General features: G+C 42.0%; 1 protein-coding gene across 1 annotated transcript in view; it reads right to left on the bottom strand.

The window, feature by feature from the left end:
- Positions 1 to 23,798, bottom strand: part of EFHC2 (EF-hand domain containing 2) — a 187,663-nt gene that overhangs the window by 51,525 nt on the left and 112,340 nt on the right. Inside the window, 3 exon segments of the mRNA XM_082378301.1 lie at positions 10,280 to 10,410; positions 13,044 to 13,240; positions 16,479 to 16,621. Of these exon segments, the coding sequence (XP_082234427.1) occupies positions 10,280 to 10,410; positions 13,044 to 13,240; positions 16,479 to 16,621 (471 nt within the window).

Consider the following 23,798-nt stretch of genomic DNA (forward strand, 5'->3'; position numbering starts at 1 on the left):
ATTTAAAATATATACAGTATTCATCAAAGGACACCACTGAGAAAGTGAATAGGAAAGCCAGAGACTGGGAGAAAAACATTCGCAAAAAGTGTATCTGACAAATGACTTGTATCCAGGAAATATAAAGAATTCCAACAACTCAATAATAATACAACAAACAACCAATAAAAATTGGCAAAAGATCTGAAAAGACACTTCACACTCACAAAAAATACAAATAGCCAATAAACACATGAAAAAAAGTGCTCAACATCATGGGTTGTCACGAAAATGCAAATTTAACTACAATGGGATACTACTACATGTCTACAAGATTGCTTAAATTTAAAAGCCTAATAATAGCAAATGTTGGCAAGATTGTGAAGCAATTAGAACCCTTGTACGTTGTTAGGGGAAATGTAAACTGGTATAACCTCTTTTGGTAGAAGGTCTGCCAGTTTCTTAAAAAAACTAAACATATACCTATGCCCTAGCAATTCCATTCACAGTTATGTAACCAAGAGAAAGAAAATTATGTTCACAAAAATATTTGTACAAGAATGTTCAGAGCAGGTTTATTTATATTAGCCAAAAATTGGAAATAACCCAGGTGTCTATCAGCAGGGGAAAGAATAAACAAATTGTGGTATTCTCATACAATGAAACACTACTCAGCAATATGAAAGAATGAATTACTGATACACTCAACAATATGGATAATTCTCAAAATCATACTTAATAAGAGAATCCACAAAAGAATATATGCTGTATAATTTCATTTATATGAAATTCTAGAACAGGAAAAAAGCCATTTACTGTGAAAAAAATCAGAAAAGTGGCTGCCCCTTGAATGGGGGATGTGGGCAGGGACTGACTAGGATGGGGTGTGAGGGAACTTTCTGGGTGACAGTAATGTTGTACATCTTAATAGGGATTTGTGTTGCACAGGTGTATGCATTTGTCAAAATTAAGCAAATGTATACTTAAGGTTGATGCATTTTATTGAATATAAATTATACATCAAAAGGAAAAAAATGTAAATAAATGGTAAGCATGCTGATATATTTAGAGGGAAGTAATTGATGTCTGTGATTTTCTTTGAAGTGCACCAAAGTTAAGATGGATTAATGGATGGATAGAGGGGTGTATGAATGGAGAGATGCATGATAAAGCAAATAATAGTAAAATATTAATGATTCAGTCTAAGTGGGGAAAATAAATGGGTAAGAATTTGTTGCTAATTTGACAAGAATTTGAAAATTATAAAAACGATTCCATCCTAAATTTAATTGCGAAGCTCTGGAATTTTGTAACATAAATATAAAATATTATGGCCCCTAATAAAAGACTTTTAAGTAAGCACATTAAAATTATTTGACTCTAATCAATAATCAGAGTAGAGCATCAAGTGGAACAACTCATACCCTGCTCTATGATTATGAGACTCTTGACTTTTGCTCTAAGCATTCTGCCAGCATTTGTCATTAGCTCTTTCTGGAAACTGAAGCAAGAAACGAAAAATGCTCAGTGCTCTTTGCCCAGGCTTTTTGGTTTTATTTGCTTGAGCTTTATTTATCTTTTTAATTTTTTTTTCTACAATTGCTCATTGTTAAAAAAAAAAATATCAAAGAATGAGGCAGCTTGGTGTGCAGCCTGCTAGGATTTCTTCAAAGGATACACAATCCCTGAAATATTTATATAAATATACAAGCACATATAACCTTTAGACTTTTGGCATAAATAGGATCATATTATACAGACCTCTGAATTTTGCTTTATCTACAAAACAGCATGATATATATATGGTAGCCATTAGTGCTGTTTACCTAACATCTGGTTTCCCTCTTTCCTCTGAACATATGGGTGGAGCCATGTGACTAGTACTGGCCAATGAACTGAGAGTGTAAATGATATGTATTTCTTCCCAGCTGAGACTTATTGGGCTTGACCCTCCAAAGCTCTCTTCTCTCTCTGGTATATTCAAGGTAGTGGCTGTTCTGTCAGATTCAGTCCCTGAGTGGCTACTGTGAACAAAGTTCCCTCTGGCAACAACAATGGATACACAGAGTAAACAAGAAATGACCTTTGTTGATTTAGTTCCCTGAGATTTGGGGGTTAGTTATTACTGCAGCATTACTTAACCAATCCTGACTAACACATTGAACATTTTCTCAAGTATGCATATTTGGTCTATCTCATTCTTTCTAATGGCTAAATAGTACAGTCTTAAACCAAAGCAGTAGAATTTATCCAACTACTCCCCTATTGTTGGACATTTGATTTTTCCAAATTGTTGCTATTACAAAGCTTGCTGCAATAAATATTGTGCGCACACACACACACACACACACATATCTATTACAATCCACTTGTCAAATTTTTTCTGAGTAAAAAGTTTCTAAACGTGCAATGACTAGGTAAAAGGGTCTAAGCATTAGATACTGCCAATTGCCCTCTAAAATGCTGAACCAATTTAAACTCCTATCAATAGAAAATGAAAGTACCTGTTATCCCACATGCTCATCTGGAGCCAGTTATGTTATTCTTTTTAAATGGCACCAATATAATAGATGGAAATATTTCATTGTTGTTTCAGCTTGCGTGATTATTGGGCTTCTTTTCACAGGTTTAAAGGCTGTTTGTATTGCTTCTGAGAATTGTTTATTCCTGTCCTTAACCCATTTTTGTCTGTTGATTTTACAGTTTTTCATAAATCCTTAATGTCAATCCCCTGGTTCTTATACTGGTTGTAAATATTTTCTCTCAGTCTGTCCCTTGTCTTTTCAATTTGTTTACAGTATTTTTTGCCTAGAGAAATAGAAAATTTTCCTGTAGTCAATACAGTCAACTTTTCCTTTATGGTTTTTGGAAACTGTGCCCTACCTACCACAAAATTAAAATGTATTAAATGTTTCCTAATCAATTATCACTAAAACCTTTATTATTAATCCATTCATTGTCCACTGAATTGAGAATTTCTCTGTACCTTATAATAAAGTCCATAAAAATGAATCTTTTATGGGCTCTATACTCTGTTTCACTGATATTTTAGTTTAATCCTCTATTAGTATATTACAGTGATTTCAAATATCTATAAACTACATAAATTCTAGTATCTTGACTGTAATATTCTTCCTTTTCAACATTTTTTTCAATCCCTGATTTTTCTTGAGGGACCTCAAAATCAATGAGCCAATTTCTCTCCCCTAACTCCGCAAAACAAAACCAAATCTAACAACAGCAACAACAAAAACTCACATCGTAAATTCTGATTAGAATTGCTTCAAATCTAGATTAATTTGAACAGATTAGAATTTTTTAAATAGCGTCTTCCCATTCAGAGATATGATAAAGTTTTCAAATTGTATTCATTTTAGTCTTACACATTTCTTGTCCAATTTGTTCCCAGGTATTTCATAATTTTTGTTGCTATAGCGAATAGTACCCCCCATTGCATAATATTTCCTGTTTATCACTAGTAAAACTATTGCTTTTTATGTAGTTTTCTTGTATTTAGCTACTTTCCTAAATATTCTTAATATTTCTAATCATTTTTAAATTGAGTCTTTTGGATTTTTAGATATAAAATCACACTTGGGTTCTAATTTAAAAATCAGTCTCCAGTTCTATTTTGGGCTATTTACACAATTGGTTCCTAAATGCCTATTTCCACTATACCTAGGGTACAAAATAATGGAATTTTATGACTGGAAGGGACCTTAAAATTATCTAATCCAAGGGTTACCTCGTCAAGTACCTTCTGGGATATGCAGGTAAGATAAGTGGGAGAAGGTATACGACAATAAGGAATTGTAGAAACTGGGGAAGAGTGCAGAGAACAGGCACAGTCTGAGGCGGACAGTTGCCACTCACCCCCAACTGACAGTTGACATGGGGAAATGTAGGCCCAGTTTCTATTTTTCAAGAGGAGAGAGAAATATAGACTTTTATGTTTAAACTCTTAATTTTAAAAAACATTAAACAAAAACCAAACAAAACACGATTGCCAGCTATCAATCCATGAACTTGAAAGTAATCCAATGCCTTCACTGAAGGCAATTTAAACTCAGAAAGGTGTGTCAGAGATTGCAAAAGTAGTGGAATATAGGGGAGGAGTTTGTATTTTGTTTAGCTGCTCGGGTAGATCAGAACAGTATTTGCAAAGTGCTAAAACCAGGCAAGTGCTTTGCTTGGTTTGTTTACAAACAAGGAGTTCAGTTCCTAATGTTGACATTTTATGCCCCCTGTTTGGCTCATCTTGGCTTGGATTTGCCGTCATAGCAAATGAAGAGGGTACCTTTTAAATCGCCCATCTGTATTTGGGGAAATTACCACGTTATTTTCTCCGTCACCCCAACATGGAAGTCAGAGCTCAATTTCCCAGGCTTCCTTGCAGTTAGAAACATGCTGGTGACCCAGGCTCTGCCAATTGGGGAAGCTTACGTGAGACCTTGACTTGGAAGGGATTAACAAGAGAAAACCAGCTAGGCGTGGCCACCTTTGGTGTCAGAGGGGTCCAGCTTTCAGGGGTAGCAAAGGACACAAGGTTGCCAAAAGTAGTGGCAGTGATGGTTGTGGTAAAATCAAGTTCTTGGCAGCAGCGCAAATGTAGCAATGAGTGTGGGTGGTGCAGTAGGAACAGAGGCCATTTTCTCATCAGACAAGTTCTACAGCCCAGTTCTGGGCACTGTTCCTAGAACTGAGCCTCAAGCTTGTTGCTCCAGCCCTTCCAAAGATACTGTGAACCACCCAGGATCCTTTTTAAAAATTCCTTTTCTGCTTAACTAGCCAGAGAGGATTCTGCTTTTTAAAAACTAAGCCCTCACCAGTACAAACAACACCATCAGGCAGTGACAGAATCAAATCAAAGATCTCGGTCTTTTTGATTCCCAGGCCAGCATTTTTTCGATGACATCACATTTATTTATATTTAATGCTTTTAGGAAGGTTCAAAATGCTGTTTTCAAAAATGTATGCTGAGGCTCGTATCTCAAAGATATAGTATGGACACTGTCAAAGTGTCTATTTGGTTCAAGATGAGAGTACATGTTTGAGTGCTTTGGGAATTTGTCTTGGTTTTTCCTTCCGTTCATATAGATTCATAGACTAGTGGCTTCCTTAAAAGATGTTAGTTAGGCTTACAATAAAAACACCAATAACAATGTACACAGAGTTGTTCAAAAAAAGATAGAGCAAAACCACATAAAAGGAGAGATAACTGTCTGAGATAAATCAGGATGAGATCATTACAATTTTCTAAGCACTAAATTTATAATCTTCTTCCTTGAAGTAAAGGACAGTAATGGGGTGGATTATATTAATGTTTCCCAACCTTGGTCCACCAACGGTGATGTTTATTTTCCACCTTCATGGCCTCCAAGTTTTTAAAGGGCTTCTTCCAACCTCATTTATTAAAGAATGCTTTCAATGACCTCATCAAGAGTAAATACAGAACTTACTGAAATATCGAAAACAGGACATAGATTCCTACTACTATTTTCGGTGACTATTTCAAACTATTCCAACTATTGGGATAAAGGGTTTTCATTTTCTAGTGTCCGCTATGCACTACCGTGTGCTACAATAAGAACTTTACATATGTTATCAGATTTATTCATCACAACAGCTCTATGCAGTAGGTATTATTACCATCTCCATTTTGTAGGTGAAAACATTGTTCAGCAACTTACTCAAGGCCACCAAGCTGACAAATGGCAGAGCTGAGATTTGGATGCAAGTCTACAAGTCTAAAATTGAATCTGTTTACTACATTATACTATCTCTCTCAGGAAGAATTTTAAGTTTACAAGAACGAAAATTTCCTCGAGGCTGTAAATCTTGGAATTTATTACATGGATGCTCACAGGAAATCTCCTGATCCCACAGCTGATAATGGGGGTCTGAGGAAGAATGGTGTAATAATTCACTACATTCCCTGAGGCCTGAGACACGGCGTGCTGGAGGTATCTAGGAAAGACTCCAGGGTGAACCGGGCATGTGCCCTGCCCTTGGAAAAGAGGTGAGCACTGAGCACACAGAAAACCAAAATACATGCAGGCTACGTGGGGCGGGTGTCATCTCTGATGGGGGGATCAAGGCTCGGGGAGGCGGCCGGAGGGAGGGGCTGGTCACGTCTTCCCTGGCACAGGGCCCTCGCTGCTGCTGTCGCCTAGGGTTCTGAGTCCAGGGCCCCCATCAGGAAGCCTCACCCTGCCCATGTTCCCACCTGCACGAAACACTAGCCCTGCCAAGCCTAGTCCCTGCGTGGCTCCCTGCTGAAACCTGCCCGTCAGGTATCGAGGCTCTGAGAAAGGCTCTCTGCACTCTCTTCGATAACAATCCATGGCTGTCACAGGCCAATCTGACAGACCATGAAAAAAGGGTCCCAGAGAAATAGGTCCAGCCTAGAGGCAGAGCCAGTGAGCCCCACAAGGCAGAAGAGAAACACTCCCTCCCAGAAGTGCCCTCTGTTTCCACCTGTCCCTGCATTCCTTCGGGTCAATTTTGAGGCAAATATCTCAGGAAGGTCCACAAGTTAATCCAGTAATCCATTATCAACCATGGCACCTTATGCAGAGATAGTTTATTAGCTCCTGCCCACAAGGTTTCCCTGAGAAGCGGTGCAAATCTCTGAGAAGAAAGAAAATGCCCGGGGCTTGGATTGCTGCCCAAAGCAGCAAGGCCGGGCTCTGAGGCGCCAGGTACATACTGAGAGGGCCAGGTATGTAAGCAGGGGAGAAAATGAGGGCCACAGAGGTGAAGCCCAGAGGCCTACACTTCAGTCCTGCCTCCGCCTGCCCACTCTACTACTTCGATGCACAAATTTGAAAAGGGAACATTTTACAAGTGTATTCATAAACCTACAGAATGTTTCAGAATGTCAGCGCCTAGAAGGGGCCTTAGAGACCCTTATATGGACCAAAGAGTGAGGTGTAGGTAGGTGAAGTGAGTTGCCCAAGTCACGTGACTTGTGAGAGTCGGGACTAGCTCTCCCTGACTTCCCTACAGTCAGAGACAGATTTCCCTTCCCCAGAGCAAGGTAATCAATTATTTTACTTGTTTGATGCAAACTTTAAACAGAATGTTCCTTGAGAAATAGGACCATTCATTACATTATTCAACGAACACCTATTGTACTTGGCAGGAGCCAATTGCGGAGGCAGGGAAGTAAACGAATAACTCAACACGGGCTACCAGTGGATAATACAGGAAAAGCATTTAGCACGATGTATGGTCCACAGCAAGTGCTCGATAAACGGTGACTTCTCCAAAAGAATAATTCGAGTGAGATGGAAATAAGGGAAGAGATGGAGGCAAGGGTCCGATCATGACCAAACTCACATGAAACACTAAAAGGCTGGGATTTGCCCTAGAGCAAAGGAACGACATGATCAGATTTTAGGGAGGTCACTCTGGCACAGCTTTGGAGGATGAGTGTTAAGACAAGGAGTCCAGGTGAACAGATGAAAAGCTGAACTGCAACAGTGAAGCTAGAGATGGAGAGAGGTAGTTTAAGAAGTGCAATTTCAAGAGGGTGGGAGAGGTCAAGATAGGGGAAAGACAAGGTAGAGCCTGGCCCAGGCCCTGGGGACAAGTATGGTGCCCTTTACCAAGACAGGGTCCCCGGCTGCAACTTTATGGGAGAAGAAAATGAGGTCAATTTAGGGAAAGTTATTTGGGGATGCCTTAGGGACATCCAAAGGGGAGATGTCTCGGAGGCGTTCGTATTTTCAGATTTATAATTCAGGAAAAAGGTCTGAGCACGAGGAACTAAATGGAGAACTCAGCCTTTAGCTGGCAGCCAAAGCAGGGGGGGCTGGATAAAATGCAGCCACTCAACAAATATTCACACCCAGGCACTGTGAAAAGTGATAAACTTAAAGCAGAAAGCAAGAAAGAGAAGGTCCTTGCCCTCAAAGAGGTTACGTTCTGGTGAGAAGAGCCAGAATATACACTCATACATACATACAGAAATAAAAGAAAAATATTAGCTAGTAAAAGCTCCAAGCACATAATTAAATTAGGATGTGGTGTGATAGCAACTGACTAGGTACTTTCTTTGCCTTTGCCCAGGAAAGAACGTGAAGAGCAAAAAAGAGGGCTGAAGACCATGAACTAGGGACCCACAGATGGCGTAGTGCCCGACACCAAGCATATCACACGGACCAGGACGTCTTGACGCCTCTTCTGCACTCTCATCTGGAGACAGAACCCCCAAGAATAATCCTAGCATGTCATTATTCCATTCAGGAACTGTGATATGTAGTGAGCCCAGCACGAGGTGCCAGGTTTAGGGCAGTGAACAGGGCTGTCGACATTCTAATAGGAGAAGACACACCCAAGCACACACACACCAAGTACAGCTATCTAAATAAACTTAACTGCAAGCTGTGCTAAGTGCTATGAAAAATATAAACAAGGGGCTAAGAAAAACAGTGAGTGATCTCCTTTAGGTAGAATAGAAAGAAATCCCCTCCAAGGAAGCAGCATTTACAATGAGTCACAGGGTTTGCCACGAAAAGGATGGTGGTGTGGACGTTCTGAGCAGAGAGAACTGCGTGTGCATAGGCTTGGAGGAGGGAAAGAGCTTGATGTGTTTGAGAAAGCAAGTGACTGACGGTCAGCAAGGGCAGAGGACAGAGCTGGAGGAAAAGAAGTGATGACACGGGAAATACAGAGTTGCATCGCTCAAGGCCCTGCCGGCTGCAATAAAACATTTGGATCTTATTGCAAGCCACTGAAGGGTTTCTCAAACCAGGTACAGCCTGATCTGATTTCTGTCTTAAGGAATTTCTGTCCAGGAGAGGGCCTAAATATTGGGAACTGGTTCTTTCTGAGCATCTTTCTGAGCCTTGAGGTCACCCTGCAATCACACAGCGTGGCCATCCTTTATCCCGCCCACAATTAGGGTCAGGCCGCAGAGCAACTTTTCCTCCTTGGATCTCCTGTCTGGCCTAAGTGCTTCCCCCAAAGCCCCATAAACTTACTAAACTGTTTCCAATAGACACTGCTAGAGTACTAGGAGAACGGACGCTTTCGTAAAAGAACACAAAATAATAAAACGAAACCACTCCCTCATTTCTGATGGAAATTCGTTTTCCCCTCCACTGCTTTCCATTAATCCATGGCCTGAGCAATTGCCTCTGCTCTTTACCCTGTCTCCATTTATTTTCCAAGAGGCCATGAACATGTGTACTGCTATGAACAATAACAAAGAACTATAAATTCTTATTGATCCCAGAAGCTCGGGAATTCTAAACAACAAAAATATGTCCTCTGACTGCTGCTCTCAAAAGAATATTTTGGAGGCACAGAAGAGCTTTGTTAAAATAACAAATGAGCTTTGGAGACACTCTGGGCCTAATGGAGGGCTCGGGTCACCAGGTATTGATGCAACAGGCAACTTCAGACACAAAGTTAGAAAGACCTCCCTGCCACCCTCTCCTGGGCTCACGTCTTCATTCCTCAGCCACATCTTGACTGTATCAAGCTGAGCTTCCTATATAGCTTTCAGCCACTATTGTTTTTAGGAGCCAGCATTCTCAGCCTAAAGAGAAAGTCCCCTTTGTCCTCCATCTGTGATTTAATTTACATTCTCCTGAACGCTCCATTCACTTTGTTTTCAGGCTAAGAAGTCTCACAATTGTACCAGACGCTGAATTTGAATTTCCCTGTGTTTCTGCTGTTTGGAAATTTGCCTAGGTCAGTCACTGGACAGTCCTAGAATTCAGCTTAACCTTAGAGAAAATCTTTATTGTTCATGATTTCTTATAATACTTCTAACCTCTGTCATATATTTTCCCCTTGATTTCTACATTTTTGTGTCTTTCAAAATACCTACGTGTGTGGGCGTACATACACACAGATGTATACATAGCACCTTTCCTCTGATAATTGCCGAAGTTTCCACTATCTTTTCCAACTGGATCGCATTCCTAAGGAGATGTCCCTCCTAGGTTCCTCAGATTTCAGAGGGGCGCTCTTAGCTGCACTGTTTTCCTGGCATTCCCCTGATCCTTCAATGCCCTGCGTGATTCACAAGACAATGTGCCCAACTGACTTACTATGCCTTTGTCTCTCTGTTCTCCCCTAGGAACTTCTTTTATATGCAAATGCGTACAATTTACTAGAAATGGGCAAAACTTGGTCACAAAGTAATACGAATGTAAAGAAACACCAATTCCTAGTAAAAAAAGTATGTAGGAAATTAATGAAGAAACACTAGGGAAGAAATTGTTCCTTCTGTTCTTTGGACAATCTTGAGGAGAAAACAGATTACTGCTAGCAGAATATGGCTTACCTGAATGTATTATAATCCACCATCTTCGTGTGCATGCAATCAGCAGCTGTAAACACCTGCTTGAGCTCTCTGGATTTTGATTCTTCTTGTTTTATCTTTTGTAGGGCAAGTTCAATGTTGCTCATAGGAAACTGGAAAGGGGAAAAGAAAGATGTTTAAGATAGGGAGCCCAATCTTCCGGGTGGCCAGCAAAGAGATTTCATACTGTGACCCTTGACTTAGCTGGCTATGTCCTTCCATAGAGACCAACACAGAGAAGACATGACCAGATTTCTTCAGCTATGGCTCTAGGACAACGAGTGACGTTAGCACAGGGCCAGATCTGAGAGAAATGCACTTAAGGGACAGCGGGCCACAGGAATCAGAAAAGAACCACTACTCCCACCTCAGCCTCCTCCCTTTAACCCTTGGACATTGACCCAACATGTTGGGAGACCCTAATGGAGAGCACGGGGATTCAAAATTGAATAAATGGACCCCCATCTTCCCCAGATCTTTAGAGTGCGCCCCCAGAACTGTCAGCCACCAGATGATACACACACTGCAGTCCCCTTACACTCACTCTCCAGGTAGCCCCCAGTTCCTGTCTCCTACACTGTGATTTGGCTTCTGACTCTGTAAGAATACTTCTTATTCAATCCACTAAAGCATAAGCTTGTAAATAACTACAGCAAAGAGCTAGAAAAGGAGAAGACTAAATACAAAAAGAAAAACATTGATGGTAACTTAGAATAAAGTTCATCTCTGCCCTGGGAAGGGGGAGGCATTCCCTCCCTTTTTTGCATTTCCTTTAATCTGTTTCCATGATAGGATTAGCTCTTTTGAAAAGACTCCTCAGACTGATATTAATCTTTCTCTGCTTAGAATGTCTTTGTTAAGGGTAGTTTTAAGATAATGCAGTTTTCACTTGGGATGCTGATACTAGATAATGTCTTACCCTGCTTTTATCTTTCTGAAAGGAGAAAAGCCCTTTATGTCTCATATATATATGAGATATATATATATGTGTGTGTGTCTGTCTGTGTGTGTGTATTCATGCTATATATTCTTTATATTAAAGTACAGGTTTGCACTGTGTTTGAAAATGGAGCTCTAGTTACAATAGCTATTGTAAATTGTACACTGACTGAGCTTGCTATGGGCCACGTAGAGCTAAGCACTTAAAACATTTTCGCATCCAATCTTCATAGTAACTCTCTGAAATAGGCACTGTTGGTACTCCCATTTTAAAGATGCGGAAAACAAAGCTCAGGGAAGATACACATCTAAGGCCCCTCAGCTTTTAAGGAGTCAGGTTTCCTAGCCAAGCCTGCTGGTCTCCAGGAATCTAACTGCCCTATTATTGAGCCTCTCACCTGACTTCAGTGCTTTTGAAGAGCTACCGGCTCATGGTGTCACGCTAACCCAAGTTCCTAACGCTGCAAATGAAGAGATGGTGTGGCAGCCCCAGAGGGTGCTGCCCAGGCCTGCCCTCTAGAGGGACCACGCAGAGAAGAGCACTGGTAGCGGACAGCGCCCAGCTGCTGCACCTTCGTGATCACTGCAGCGCTGCAGCTTTCAGAGACCCCACGGAGGCCACACTCTCCCCAGACTCTTACCATCCAGTGACTGAGCAGGAAGGAGGCACCAGAGCTGGGCCATTCCTGCCAGACATGGGATTTCTCTGATAGCTAGTGTTTGCTCCAGGGCTCCCCACTGGCCTGGTGCAGACTTTCCCAGAGCTACGCTGTGTCTGAGGCTCTTCCCACCCCATCCTCCTTCCTTCCCTCTCCTTTCTCAGGGATCAGACCTACATCCCAGTCTCCCCACCTACTCCTGTTCCCTCCCCCTTTATCCTTCATACGCATTTCCCCCAAGACATCTCTCGCATGTCTAAGTCTGTCTTGGTACCTGCTTCTCAGAGGACCCAAACTGATCCGGGTAACGTGCTATACCCAGTGAGACTGATCTTAGCAACTTACCCCGAGCATTTTACATATAAATGAAACGGAATTGGTACTGTATCTATATAAATGGCACATAAATACTATTATTTTCAGGCAGACTTTTTAAATACATTATTTCTAGATAGATTCTTCAATAGTAGGCAATGGTTCTGAGACATACGTGTTTGCACACCGGACTAGTCCACACTTAAAAATCAAGATTCTGTCAACATGTTATTTTTACTGACCGGCACTGCCATAATGGAACTTTGAGTAATAGTACCCACGTGCCATACTATTTCAAATGAAAAAACTCTTGGCGCTCACTGTTGCCAATTTGTCCTTGGAGTCCCATTTAGGCCTCAGGTGGCTCCTGTTATGGGAGGCTGCAATCCCAGCAACTATCAGGTTCCCTTGGGGTTTCTGTTTGTTTAGGTCTTGGCCTTCTCTGCAGGCCTGTGCCAATTAACTGGGACAGCACAGTGTGTGGCACCAGATTGTCTTCCTTTCCGATCATTGCTGAATTTCTTTCTGAAAACATTGTTAGCGTCAGCGGAAAACCCAGGAAACTTGATTCAACCTTGGGCCTGCCTCCTGCCTGTGCCTGGCATCCATGATGCTGGGCAGTGGAAAACCCAGCACATAAACAGAGGAGACCAGGCCCTGGCCTCTGTGACGGGACCTGTGGCCAAGTCGTGCAGATCCATTATTCATGCCCACATGTGTGAAAGCACAATGTAAAACTGGTGGCAAGATGAAGAAGAAAAGGCCTGGAGTAAGAAAAACACAGACTGCAGAGTGCTGAGAGGTGAGTCAAGAATTACACCAAGTGAGTTCACCTTATCTGAATTCCTCTCCATGTACTTTAAGGTATACACATCAGCACTGACCAAAAGAAATAGGTAGCCATTCACGTTCACTTTGGCTCCAACATACAGCTCCTCAGCCTTGATATATTCTGAGAGTTTACTTTTAAAGACTTCTTGTCCAGGCTTCTTAACACGAATTCTTTTAAAGAACATCCCACCAGTATACCCTATAGAAAAAGAGAAAAAAAGTTAATGAGTAGGTCTTGTTCTTAAAAGAACCGTACAGGGCTTCCCTGGTGGTGCAGTGGTTAACAATCTGCCTGCCAAAGCAGGGGACACGGGTTCGAGCCCTGGTCTGGGATGATCCCACATGCCGCGGAGCAACTAAGCCCGTGCGCCACAACTACTGAGCCTGCGCTCTAGAGCCCGTGAGCCACAACTACTGAGCCTGCGCTCTAGAGCCCGTGAGCCACAACGACTGAGCCCGTGTGCCACAACGACTGAGCCCGTGTGCCACAACTACTGAAGCCCGCACGCCTAGAGCCCGTGCTCCGCAACAAGAGAAGCCACGGCAATGAGAAGGCTGTGCACCGCAACGAAGAGTAGCCCCTGCTTGCTGCAACCAGAGAAAAGCCCGCGTGCAGCAAGGAAGACCCAACGCAGCCAAAAATCAAATAAATTAAATTGAAAAAAAAAAAAAAAGGATAGTACAACTTGCCTTTAGAGTTACTTCATGCTCAAACACAGACCATACAACTTAGCTGTGAACTTGTGAACTCATACTGCGTATAGTACTTAAGGGAAGAATAAGGCAGTGGGTCAAGAAGTGAGACTTCCGAGATGAGTGTGTAAAGAAGAAAAGTGGCATGGCATTCCAGCCTTTTCTTTTCTTGCTCCACTCCCTTCCCAGTCCAAACACTTAAATAAACACTTAGCGAGGACTTGCTATATGCCCAGCAGCATCCTGGAAACTGGGACATCAGGAACATCTTTAGAGCCTGCCTGAACAGTACCAGGTAGAAAATTTCTCACCTGAGCTTATCTCCACCTATTTGTCCTTATACTTCTGCTGACATACAGATGAAATGTAAGATGCGCCATTTCCGGAAAGGAGCTTACTGAATTGTTTGAAGATAACTATGGGAGTCCCCTGAACTCTTTTTTTCTACAGGCAAAATATCTTTGCTTCTTTTAGCGATGCCTCATTTTTCTTACTTTCCAGAATTCTCACCGTTTCCTCTGCTCTTTTCTGGGCATTATTTGGTTTTTGAGCTCTTGGAAAGCAGTGAGCAGAGTTGAATGCGGGACTCCATTACCTTCTAACTGAAAATGAACTGAAATCTTCAAACCTGTGAATACAACCTGAGACCAGATGAGCTTTGGGGATCAGCTTCATCACACTCCTACCACTTGCAGAAACCAGGGGTGGTGGAAAGACATAGGCTTTGTAGCCAAACAGAGCTGGAGTCCATCCTGGCTCTGTCATTTGCTTGCTGGATGATCTTTAGGAGTCTTTTAACCTCTTTGAACCACTCTGAATTCTCATTGGTAAATGGGAATAATATTTGTGGGGGGCCATGAAAATGTACTTCTCAGATTGCCTGCTGCGGGGAACAAAGTTGACAGAAGGCTCCAACTGCTATGTTCTGAAATCTATCCCCAGATTTGTGCCGAGGTCATGCTTCCCAGAGGCTGCTGCCAACACACGACTGAGCAAGGCAGGGATACTAAGGCAGGCTCATTCCTGCAAGATGGGAGCTCCTCCGACTGGTGACTTTGGCCCCAGGACTCCCAGTCAGCCTTGGCAAAACTTTCTTAGAGTTTCACTGCAGTCTAAGACCTTCCCCTTTTTCCCTTTTCTCTGTCCTTCACAGGAGTCAGACATGCACTGCAGTCTGATGGCTCTCCTGGCCTCTTCTGGCTCCTGCCACATTTTCCCTCACCAGCATTTCCCCTAATAAATCTCTTGTACATTTAATCTCATCTTGGGGTTTGCCTCTTGGAGGACCGGGACTAACACAAAACGTAACCTCATACAGGTCTTCTAAGGATAATAGTAGGTACTCAATCAGGACTGCTATTATTACCAGCAAGCTTGTACTTGACTGCCATCACTCCTTCTGTTTTATGAATGCTGCAATTGGTTTGGCCATATCGTCCCCATTCTAGATGTATAGAGTTGATTTTTTGACCTTCAAGAGCATGACTTTATATTCATCCCTATTTGATTTCATATTTTAAGATCTGATTCATTATTCAAATCACCGTGGACCCTGACTTAGTTATACAAATTATTCATTATTCATTGGTGTGCTGAGTGGCTCAAACCAGCTCATAAGGGCTGGTTGTTAAATTTTCAAGGGATTTTTCAAGCCAGTTGTTAAAACTGTTGGTTGCTTGAAATTGGCCATGGTTTGGGTATTTGCATCATGGAAATTGACAAACAGTACAAAACAGAGCTTTTAAAATTTTTTCAGAGAGTCGGTTAACCAGCACACCATTGATTATTCTTCTCAAACGTGTGTCTTTGGCACAGATAAAAATGTTGAACGTGTTGGGACAAAGAAGAGAGCCCTACAGTTCCATAATTTGGTAAGTCAAAATCAATGGCTCTCTTCAGCAATGGCCACCCTATCAGTCTATTGCAGAGAGGCACTCCGTGGGCCCTGCAGCTGGGACCTTGGCAACAGCCTCAACAGCCAGAGGGAAATAGACTCTGAAGATTAAATTTGTTAATCTGGGATTCTTGTCCTAGAGCTAGACAAAAATTTCGTACGTGGTACTATCAAGAATACGGATTTCTTCTTGTCTTGCTAGCTTTGCATGGAACTGGTGGTAGCCAGACCATGATTTTGAAGCCGCTGGATTCCACAGAGGTGCCTCAGAGGCCACGGAGGAAGTAGGGAGAGTGTCTAAAAGGAGATGTCCCAAGTCCCCCAGTCCTGAGCCAACCAAAACTGTTCCTCTTTTATCATTTTATATGTCTGGGTTCGCATTTAAGGGATCTTTGTAAAATGAACGTTAGTGGTTAAAAAAAAAAAATGAAAGCCACTCTCTTAGATCATCTAGGCTATAAAAATCAGACCATAGGGCTTCCCTGGTGGCGCAGTGGTTGAGAATCTGCCTGCCAATGCGGGGGACACGGGTTCGAGCCCTGGTCTGGGAAGATCCCACATGCCACGGAGCAACTAAGCCTGTGAGCCACAACTACTGAGCCTGCGCGTCTGGAGCCTGTGCTCCGCAACGGGAGAGGCCGCGACAGTGAGAGGCCCGCGCATCGCGATGAAGAGTGGCCCCTGCTTGCCACAACTAGAGAAAGCCCTTGCACAGAAACGAAGACCCAACACAGCCAAAAATAAATAAATTAATTAATTAATTAAAAAAAAAATCAGACCATAGTCCCTTTCAACATGAAGAGACGGTTAATTATTCTGAGGAAACTGCTATGACAGGTATGACTCTTACCTGAATTCCTCTCCATAGGTTCAAACACTGAAACTGTGTCATCACTGAGAAAATATGAAATAACAAACATCCTTTCCACATCAGCACATTTGTGTGTGATTAGTTTTGCAAAACAACGGAGTGTATTACTTATGTTGCTGTAGCTAAATGGAAGAAAAATGAGGGTTATAGCATTATACAAGTAATCTGCCACATATTATGCGTGTAAAAAAACCTGCAGGGGCTTCCCTGGTGGCGCAGTGGTTGGGAATCTGCCTGCCAATGCAGGGGACACGGGTTCGAGCCCTGGTCTGGGAGGATCCCACATGCCGCGAAGCAACTGGGCCCGTGAGCCACAACTACTGAGCCTGCGCGTCTGGAGCCCGTGCTCCACAACGGGAGAGGCCGCGATAGTGAGAGGCCCGCGCACCGTGATGAAGAGTGGCCCCCGCTCGCTGCAACTAGAGAAAGCCCTCGCACAGAAACGAAGACCCAACACAGCCAAAAATAAATAAATTAATTAATTAAAAAAAAAACCTGCAAAAGGTATGCTATGTTTTTTTATTGAAGTTTAATTGACATATAACATTATATTAGCTTCAGGTATACAACACAATGATCGGATATTTGTATATATTGTGAGACGATCACCACAATAAGTCTAGTTAACATCCATCACCACACTTTAACAAAAATTTTTTTCTTGTCATGATAGCTTTTAAGATCTATTCTCTCAGCAACTTTGAAATACGTACTGTAGTATTATTAACTATAGTCATCATGCTATACATTACATCCCCGTGACTTATTTATTTTATAACTGGAAGTTTGTACCTTTGACCCCCTTCACCCATTTCACCCACCTCCCATCCCCCAGGTGCGCTATGGTTTTAAGATAGTAGCATAAACTCTCAGAGGTTGAAAAAGTTCAACCATCTTCTCATTAAGGCTCTAAATCTATATGCAGAGGCATTTTCTCGGTTTATTAAAATCTCTTATTCTTTCGATGTGCAGGGTAACACATTGGGAAAATGTACCCAAAACAGATGTCATAAACACACTGCTCAAACCATCTGCACTACATGGTTGTTCCCTACTCACGAGGCTGGTCAACAATCACAGTCGTGTCAGCAAGAAGCACAGCACCTGGGCCTCACTGCCTGAGCAGGCCAGAGGCTGCGCTCTGCTGGTGCCTAGAGCCACCTCCCCATTTCACCGCCCACTTTCTCATGCCCATTCCTTATCTTTCTTCAAACCCCACATCGTCTCCTCGCTGAGTCACTCTCCCAGTTCCCCAGCAGCCCCCTAACTCCCTTCAAGGGAAAATTTACCTTTTCCCTTTCAAATGCTATATTAAATATGACAGACCCGCCTTTCGTAACACTTATCACCCATATCATAAGTCGCCATTACAAGTCTGTTTTCTGAAGGCAAGGACTGCATCTTATTAATCATTGTCTAAGACAACATTTTTTACATTCTAAGTGCTCGAATGTTTGTAGAAAGTTTTTATAAGATCCGTATAGATTGGAGTTTGCACTTAGAATTCTGTGCATGAATAGTCTAGAAGAATGAAGATGGGATCGAAGTCTAGAATCAAAAGTTCCCAAAATTGATTGCCTGGTCTTGGAAGAAATTAATTTATGGTCTGTCAGCAGAAGCATGTCTGTGGATATCAGCTAGTGAAAGGTGGACTTCATGACAAATACTGAATGCTTTGGGAGGTCTCTGATAATCAAAATCATTACCCCAAGGAGGCACAGAGTAAAATAAACCATGTATTTAATCCCTTCCCTGTCACAACTCTGAGCAGAGAGGGCCTCACTTTCAGTCTCGTATGCTGAAATTCATTCTTTCCTTGTGATCACACTGATTTTAAAACAAACAAACAAGAAAACTTATTTGTGATTTGCAGAGGCGGAAGGTGCTTTTCTCTGCTTGCTCCTTTCTTTGACTGTCCAAGGAAGGAGGGCTGAAAAAGCATGGCACCATGATTCACAGCTTGAGGCCTCAAGTGAGATGGGAAGTAGCAATCTGGAAGGCTACCCCGAGGGCAGCCCTGGCAAAACAGCCAGATCTCCATAGCTGTTCTCTTAGTCCCTATTTTCCCAGGCGTCAGACAGACCTCATACAGCATAGGGGAGGAGAGCAGCTATACCTTCTCAACCATCTTCTCTGGTACATAATTGGATTTAAAAGTAACAAACAGATTTGGTAACCCCCTCTCATGAAAGACCCATACTTTTACAGATGCCTGAAATATCATTCAAACAACTGAATGAGGTCTAATGTCAGGCCAAATGAATACAACTGCAAATTTAGCTTCTTAGAACTTACATAAATGTATAAGAGTGTATGTTAAGTATGGATTTTTCATGTTTAATATGCCCTTTTTTTTAAAAAACCTAATTCTAGTGTTCTGGACAGCTTATCAGTCAGGAATATAATCTACTCAAACAAAATCTTTAGACCAGTCATTCACAAACTTGGCCATGTATGAAAGTCACCTGGGAGCTTGTTAAATATACAGAATCCAGAGTCCTACCCCCAGAGGTATGGATTCAGTAGTTAGCTTGCAGCTCCAGAAACCTGCATTTTTAATAAGCTCCCCAGAAGGTTCTGATGAAGTCATCCCCAGAGCACACTTTGAAAAACACTTGCAAGTAGCTTCAGACATTTCCTTGGCTAATAAGCTAATTATCAAACTTTTCTATACACTCTTTTTATCACAATATGCCCAGCACTCAAAAAAATTTTAGCATTTTCCCTGCTCAATCTGGCTTCCTGGGCCATTGATAGTCAGGTTCAAATACTTACACATACAGCTATTTGTCATGACTGCCAATAATACACTCTCTACTCAAGTCACACAAGCCACTTCACTTAGTGCCCCACACTGTGCTTGTTTCTACTTCCAGGCCTTCGCTTGGTGTCATCCCCTCCCCCAGGGTACACCCTCATCCTGTCCTATGCCTGTCCAGAGTCCTGTCCATCCATTTGGGCCCCAATCAGTAGAGCTCTCTTTGACCATGGCTGCCCACCCAGATGACCACCTATTCACGCCTCCTGCACTGACCATTATGCATGGCACCCAATTTAGCACTGTATAGACTTGTATTCTTGACTGGTTTTTTAAAATGTGTTTATTGAATACCATTGTCTCAAAACAAATGATGATAAATTCCTAGGTCCAGCAGCCATGTCCTAACTTTTTCTGCACACAGCCCAGAGTTATCTATAATCACTGTCTTGACTTCTTCTCCCATTCTCTCTTAAATCCACTTCCATTAGGTTAGCTCTACCTAAACTACCCTTGTCAAGGTCAACAATGATCTATCTCCACAATGCCAATTCCGATGGTTCATTTTTGTGTCTAACTTGACCAATCAGCAGCAGTTGGTACAAAGGATCACACTTTCTTCCATGACATTCTTGCTTCACTTGGCATCCAGGATCCTGTATTTTCTCTTGGTTTTGCTCCTACCTCCTTGCTTGTTCCTTTTCAGTATCCTTTGCTGGTTCCTCCTCTTTTCCTCAATCTCTTAATTTGGGATGTCCCGGGGATAACAAGGAATAACTTGGTCATCCACTTCTCTGTCTGTATTCACTCCTTTGGTGATCTCTTCTAGTCTCAGGCTTTAAATACTACCTACATGCTGATGATTTCCAAAGTTCTATCTCTAGCTCAGACCTCTCTCCCGGAACCCCAGACTCGTATATCCAACGGCCAACTTAACATCTCTACTTGATATTTGACATCTCAAACTTAACTTGTTCCAAAACTGAACTTCTGCTCTTGCCCCAGACCTACTCTAACTATAGTCTTTCCCATCTCACTAGATGGCAACTCCATCTTTCTAGTTGGAGGAATCTTGGGAGTCATCTGTATCTCCTCTCTTCTTTCACACCTCATATCCAATCTGCCAGGAAATCCTATTGGCACAACCTTCAAAATATTTCCAGAATCTGCTATATCTCATCATTTTCATGGTACTCACCCTCATGGGGCCATCATAACTTTTCTCTTGGACTACTGCAGTAGCCTCTTAACTGGTCTTTACTTCCACCACTGCCCTTCTACAGTCTTCGCTCAATACTGCATCTGCAGTCATTCTTCTAATATGTAAATCAGACCAAGTCACTCTTCTTCTGCTCAAATCTCCTCCCAATGAGTCCCCTTATCACTTGAAGTCAAAAGAATCCTGACAATGGTCTGCAAGGCCCTATGTTATCTGATCGCCCATTACTTCTCTTAATCTGTCTACTCTGCCCATTACTCATCTCTTCTATCCTCGTCAGCCTCCTGCCTGTTCCTTGTGCATCCCAAGCCTGCTCCTTGCTCAGGGTCTTTACACTGACTGTTCCTTCTGCCTAGAACATGTTTCCTCTCCTCAGTAAAGTCCATCCAGACCACACCATTTAAAATTGAAACCAGGGGTGCTCTTCAGACCCACATTCCAAGTCCCCTTTATTCTTTTCATAGCTACCTTCTTTATTTTTTCCATGGTACTTCAATACCTTCTATATACTACAGAATGTACTTACGTATTACCTTTATTGTTTATTATCTGCCTCCCCAGCTAGAATGTAAGTTCTATGAGGGCAGGGCTTTGTATCTGTTTTGTTCACTGATGTGTCCCAAGATCAGTGCTCGGCACATAGTGGGTACTCAGTAAATATTTGCTGACTAAGAAAATGAATGGCTCACCCAGGGCTACATACCTGCTGAGAACCTTAAAGATAGCTATAGCTATAGTCTTATGGTTAGAAGAGGCATGAAGGCTTATTATTATTGATGGGGAAAACTTGTTTAAAGAGGAAAAAAAATGACTGACGGAGACAACAGATGGACAACATCTGAAACAAGTCAGAGATTAAGATTAAACCGTGAATTTTTAGATGCTATATGATTATGAATAGCACAAGTCTGGGATAATAGCCTTCCTGGTAGGAAGTCATCCGTCTCTTCTATCCATCATTAAGAACTAAAAGGGTGCATGTTCATTCTATTTACTCACTTATTCATCATTCGTCCTCTTACGGACAAAATATCTATTGAACCCCAAGTACATAGCCAACACTGTTCTAACTCTAAGAGAAGCAATAAAGCCAGTCCCTGCCCTCAAGGAGCGCTTGGTCTCGATATAAACAAGTAATTGCCACACACTGTGATAAGTACAGACTCTGGGGCAAGAAAGGTGAACTCCAGGAGTCAGACTTCCCTGTGTTCAAATCCTACTTCAACTAAAAATTAGCTGTACGAGCTTGGGCAAATCGTATAGCCTCTCTGAGCCTCGATTTCCTCATGTGAAGAATGGGTACAATAATATTACCGACTTTATGAGGTTGTTTTGAGGATTAAATGAGATCAAGTATTGTAGTTAGCATACCATAACCATAAACTGCTTTTTATTAGTAATATTATTATTGTTAGAGGTATGATCAGCAGAGTATTGTGAGCACACAGAGAACAAAGTACCTAATTCAGCCAGGTGCAGTGAGAAAGATATTCTTCTGGTTTTCCCAAGTCAGACTAGACAATCTGCCCAGCAGGCCACCACAGTGAATTTTTACCCAGACAATAAAGGTCTTCATTCCATCAAAAACCTCATATGCTTTAACTTGAAACTATCTCCTCCAATGACTCACAGTAGATCACCATTAACCTCATACAACAATAAGCAGCCAGTACATTTTTAATAGCAATATATATAATCAATATATGTCATATACTATTGCACGTCTCAATTCACGGTTTATTTATTTGCATTAAGAAACTGTTCTTTGTATGCTTTGTGAGATCATCTTCCTTAGGTTCTCACGGTTTTAAAACCTTGGGTTATTCAAACTCATGTATAAGTCTCCAGCTGAATGTGCCAGTTTCTATGGAAACAAGGTCACTGTGTGGGAGGAGCTTGAGGGAAGTGTATTCCTGGCACAGAACAAGCAGTGGACAGAAAGAAAAGAAATTAGACCCATTCGTGCCTGTACCACCATCCTCCGGCCACAACAGCATGACAAGAACGTGGAATGCTGTCTACAGTCAGTGCTCTGTGGGCAAGTTGACAGAAAGAGAGACTAAGGCAACTACCCACAAGGAGCTCTTTTCCCCCTGGATTCCAGAAGTAACACACTGGATCGTGTTTCATCCTGTTTACTTATAAGAAAAATTCCCTCTCCTTTTACAATAGGGACATTCTTTCTGCCCACCTCCTTTGGTGGCTGCCCTTCAAAACAGCAGTTAGTGAAAAGTATCCATCAAAAGTCCTGCCCTCGAACTTCACTGTAAACACTGCTACCTATAAGGGAGGATGGAGTATGAGTTGGTGTCCCTCTTATATGATCGAAATCAGTGGTTCTCAAACCCTGGTGCCCATCACCAGAACCCCCTGGAAGTCTTGTTAAAACACAGTACCAGGCCCCACGCACAGAGATTGGGCCTCGATAGGTCTGGGGTGAAGCACGGGAATCTGTATTTCTAACCAGTGCGGAGGCCACACCTTGAGTAGCGTCAACTCTGAAACTTAAAAACAAAACTCCCAAGTCCTTACAAATAAAAGATTATTTCTTAAAAGACAAAGGACATCGTGTCAGGGCAAAGGCAGCCTTTTAGACATTCTACACAATTCGTAACATATTTTCACCACGTTTACAGTTAGAGCAAAACTATTCTCTCCACCTCAAAATATTCTACAGCGGTATCTGATGCCATTAAATTTTATCGAATTCAGGGTGCTGTCTTGTTCTTCTCCTTCTCCTGCTCTTACTCCATGTTCCCTTTATCATTTTTCTCCACAGGTTCTCCTGACCCACTATTTCCCTCATGCCAGGACTTCGGTGTTTAGCCCGCATCCTATTCAAGCATCTGCAACATTTTCCCACCACTCTTCCTCCCTGACTTCTTTCTCCAGGGCCTCCATTCTCTGAAGAAGCAAAAAGTAACCATGGGCAGTGCTCACAGCTATACACATGACTCAGAGGCAGATTTTTCCTCATATATATTAGGAACACTTCTGCAAGTCCATCTTTTGAAATCATATTCCACCACACGAGCAATCTATGGTTACTGAACTCAACCAAATCTCTCAAATTAAAACCAAACCCCATTAATTGCCAAATAACATGCTAAAAAACACTTATAAATCACTGAAGCCACTACAGCCTATGGGCCAAATACAGCCAGTCACCTGTTTTGGTATGGCCTATGAGCAAAGAATGATTTTTACATTTTTAAATGATCGAAAACAATCGAAAGAATAATATTTTGTGATATGTAAAAATCATATGAAATTCAAATGTCAGTGTCCATAAACAGTTTTATCAGGGTGTAGTTACATATTG

The sequence above is a fragment of the Balaenoptera borealis genome (assembly GCF_965194805.1).
Source record: "Balaenoptera borealis genome assembly, chromosome: X".
Classification (NCBI taxonomy): Eukaryota; Metazoa; Chordata; class Mammalia; order Artiodactyla; family Balaenopteridae; genus Balaenoptera; species Balaenoptera borealis.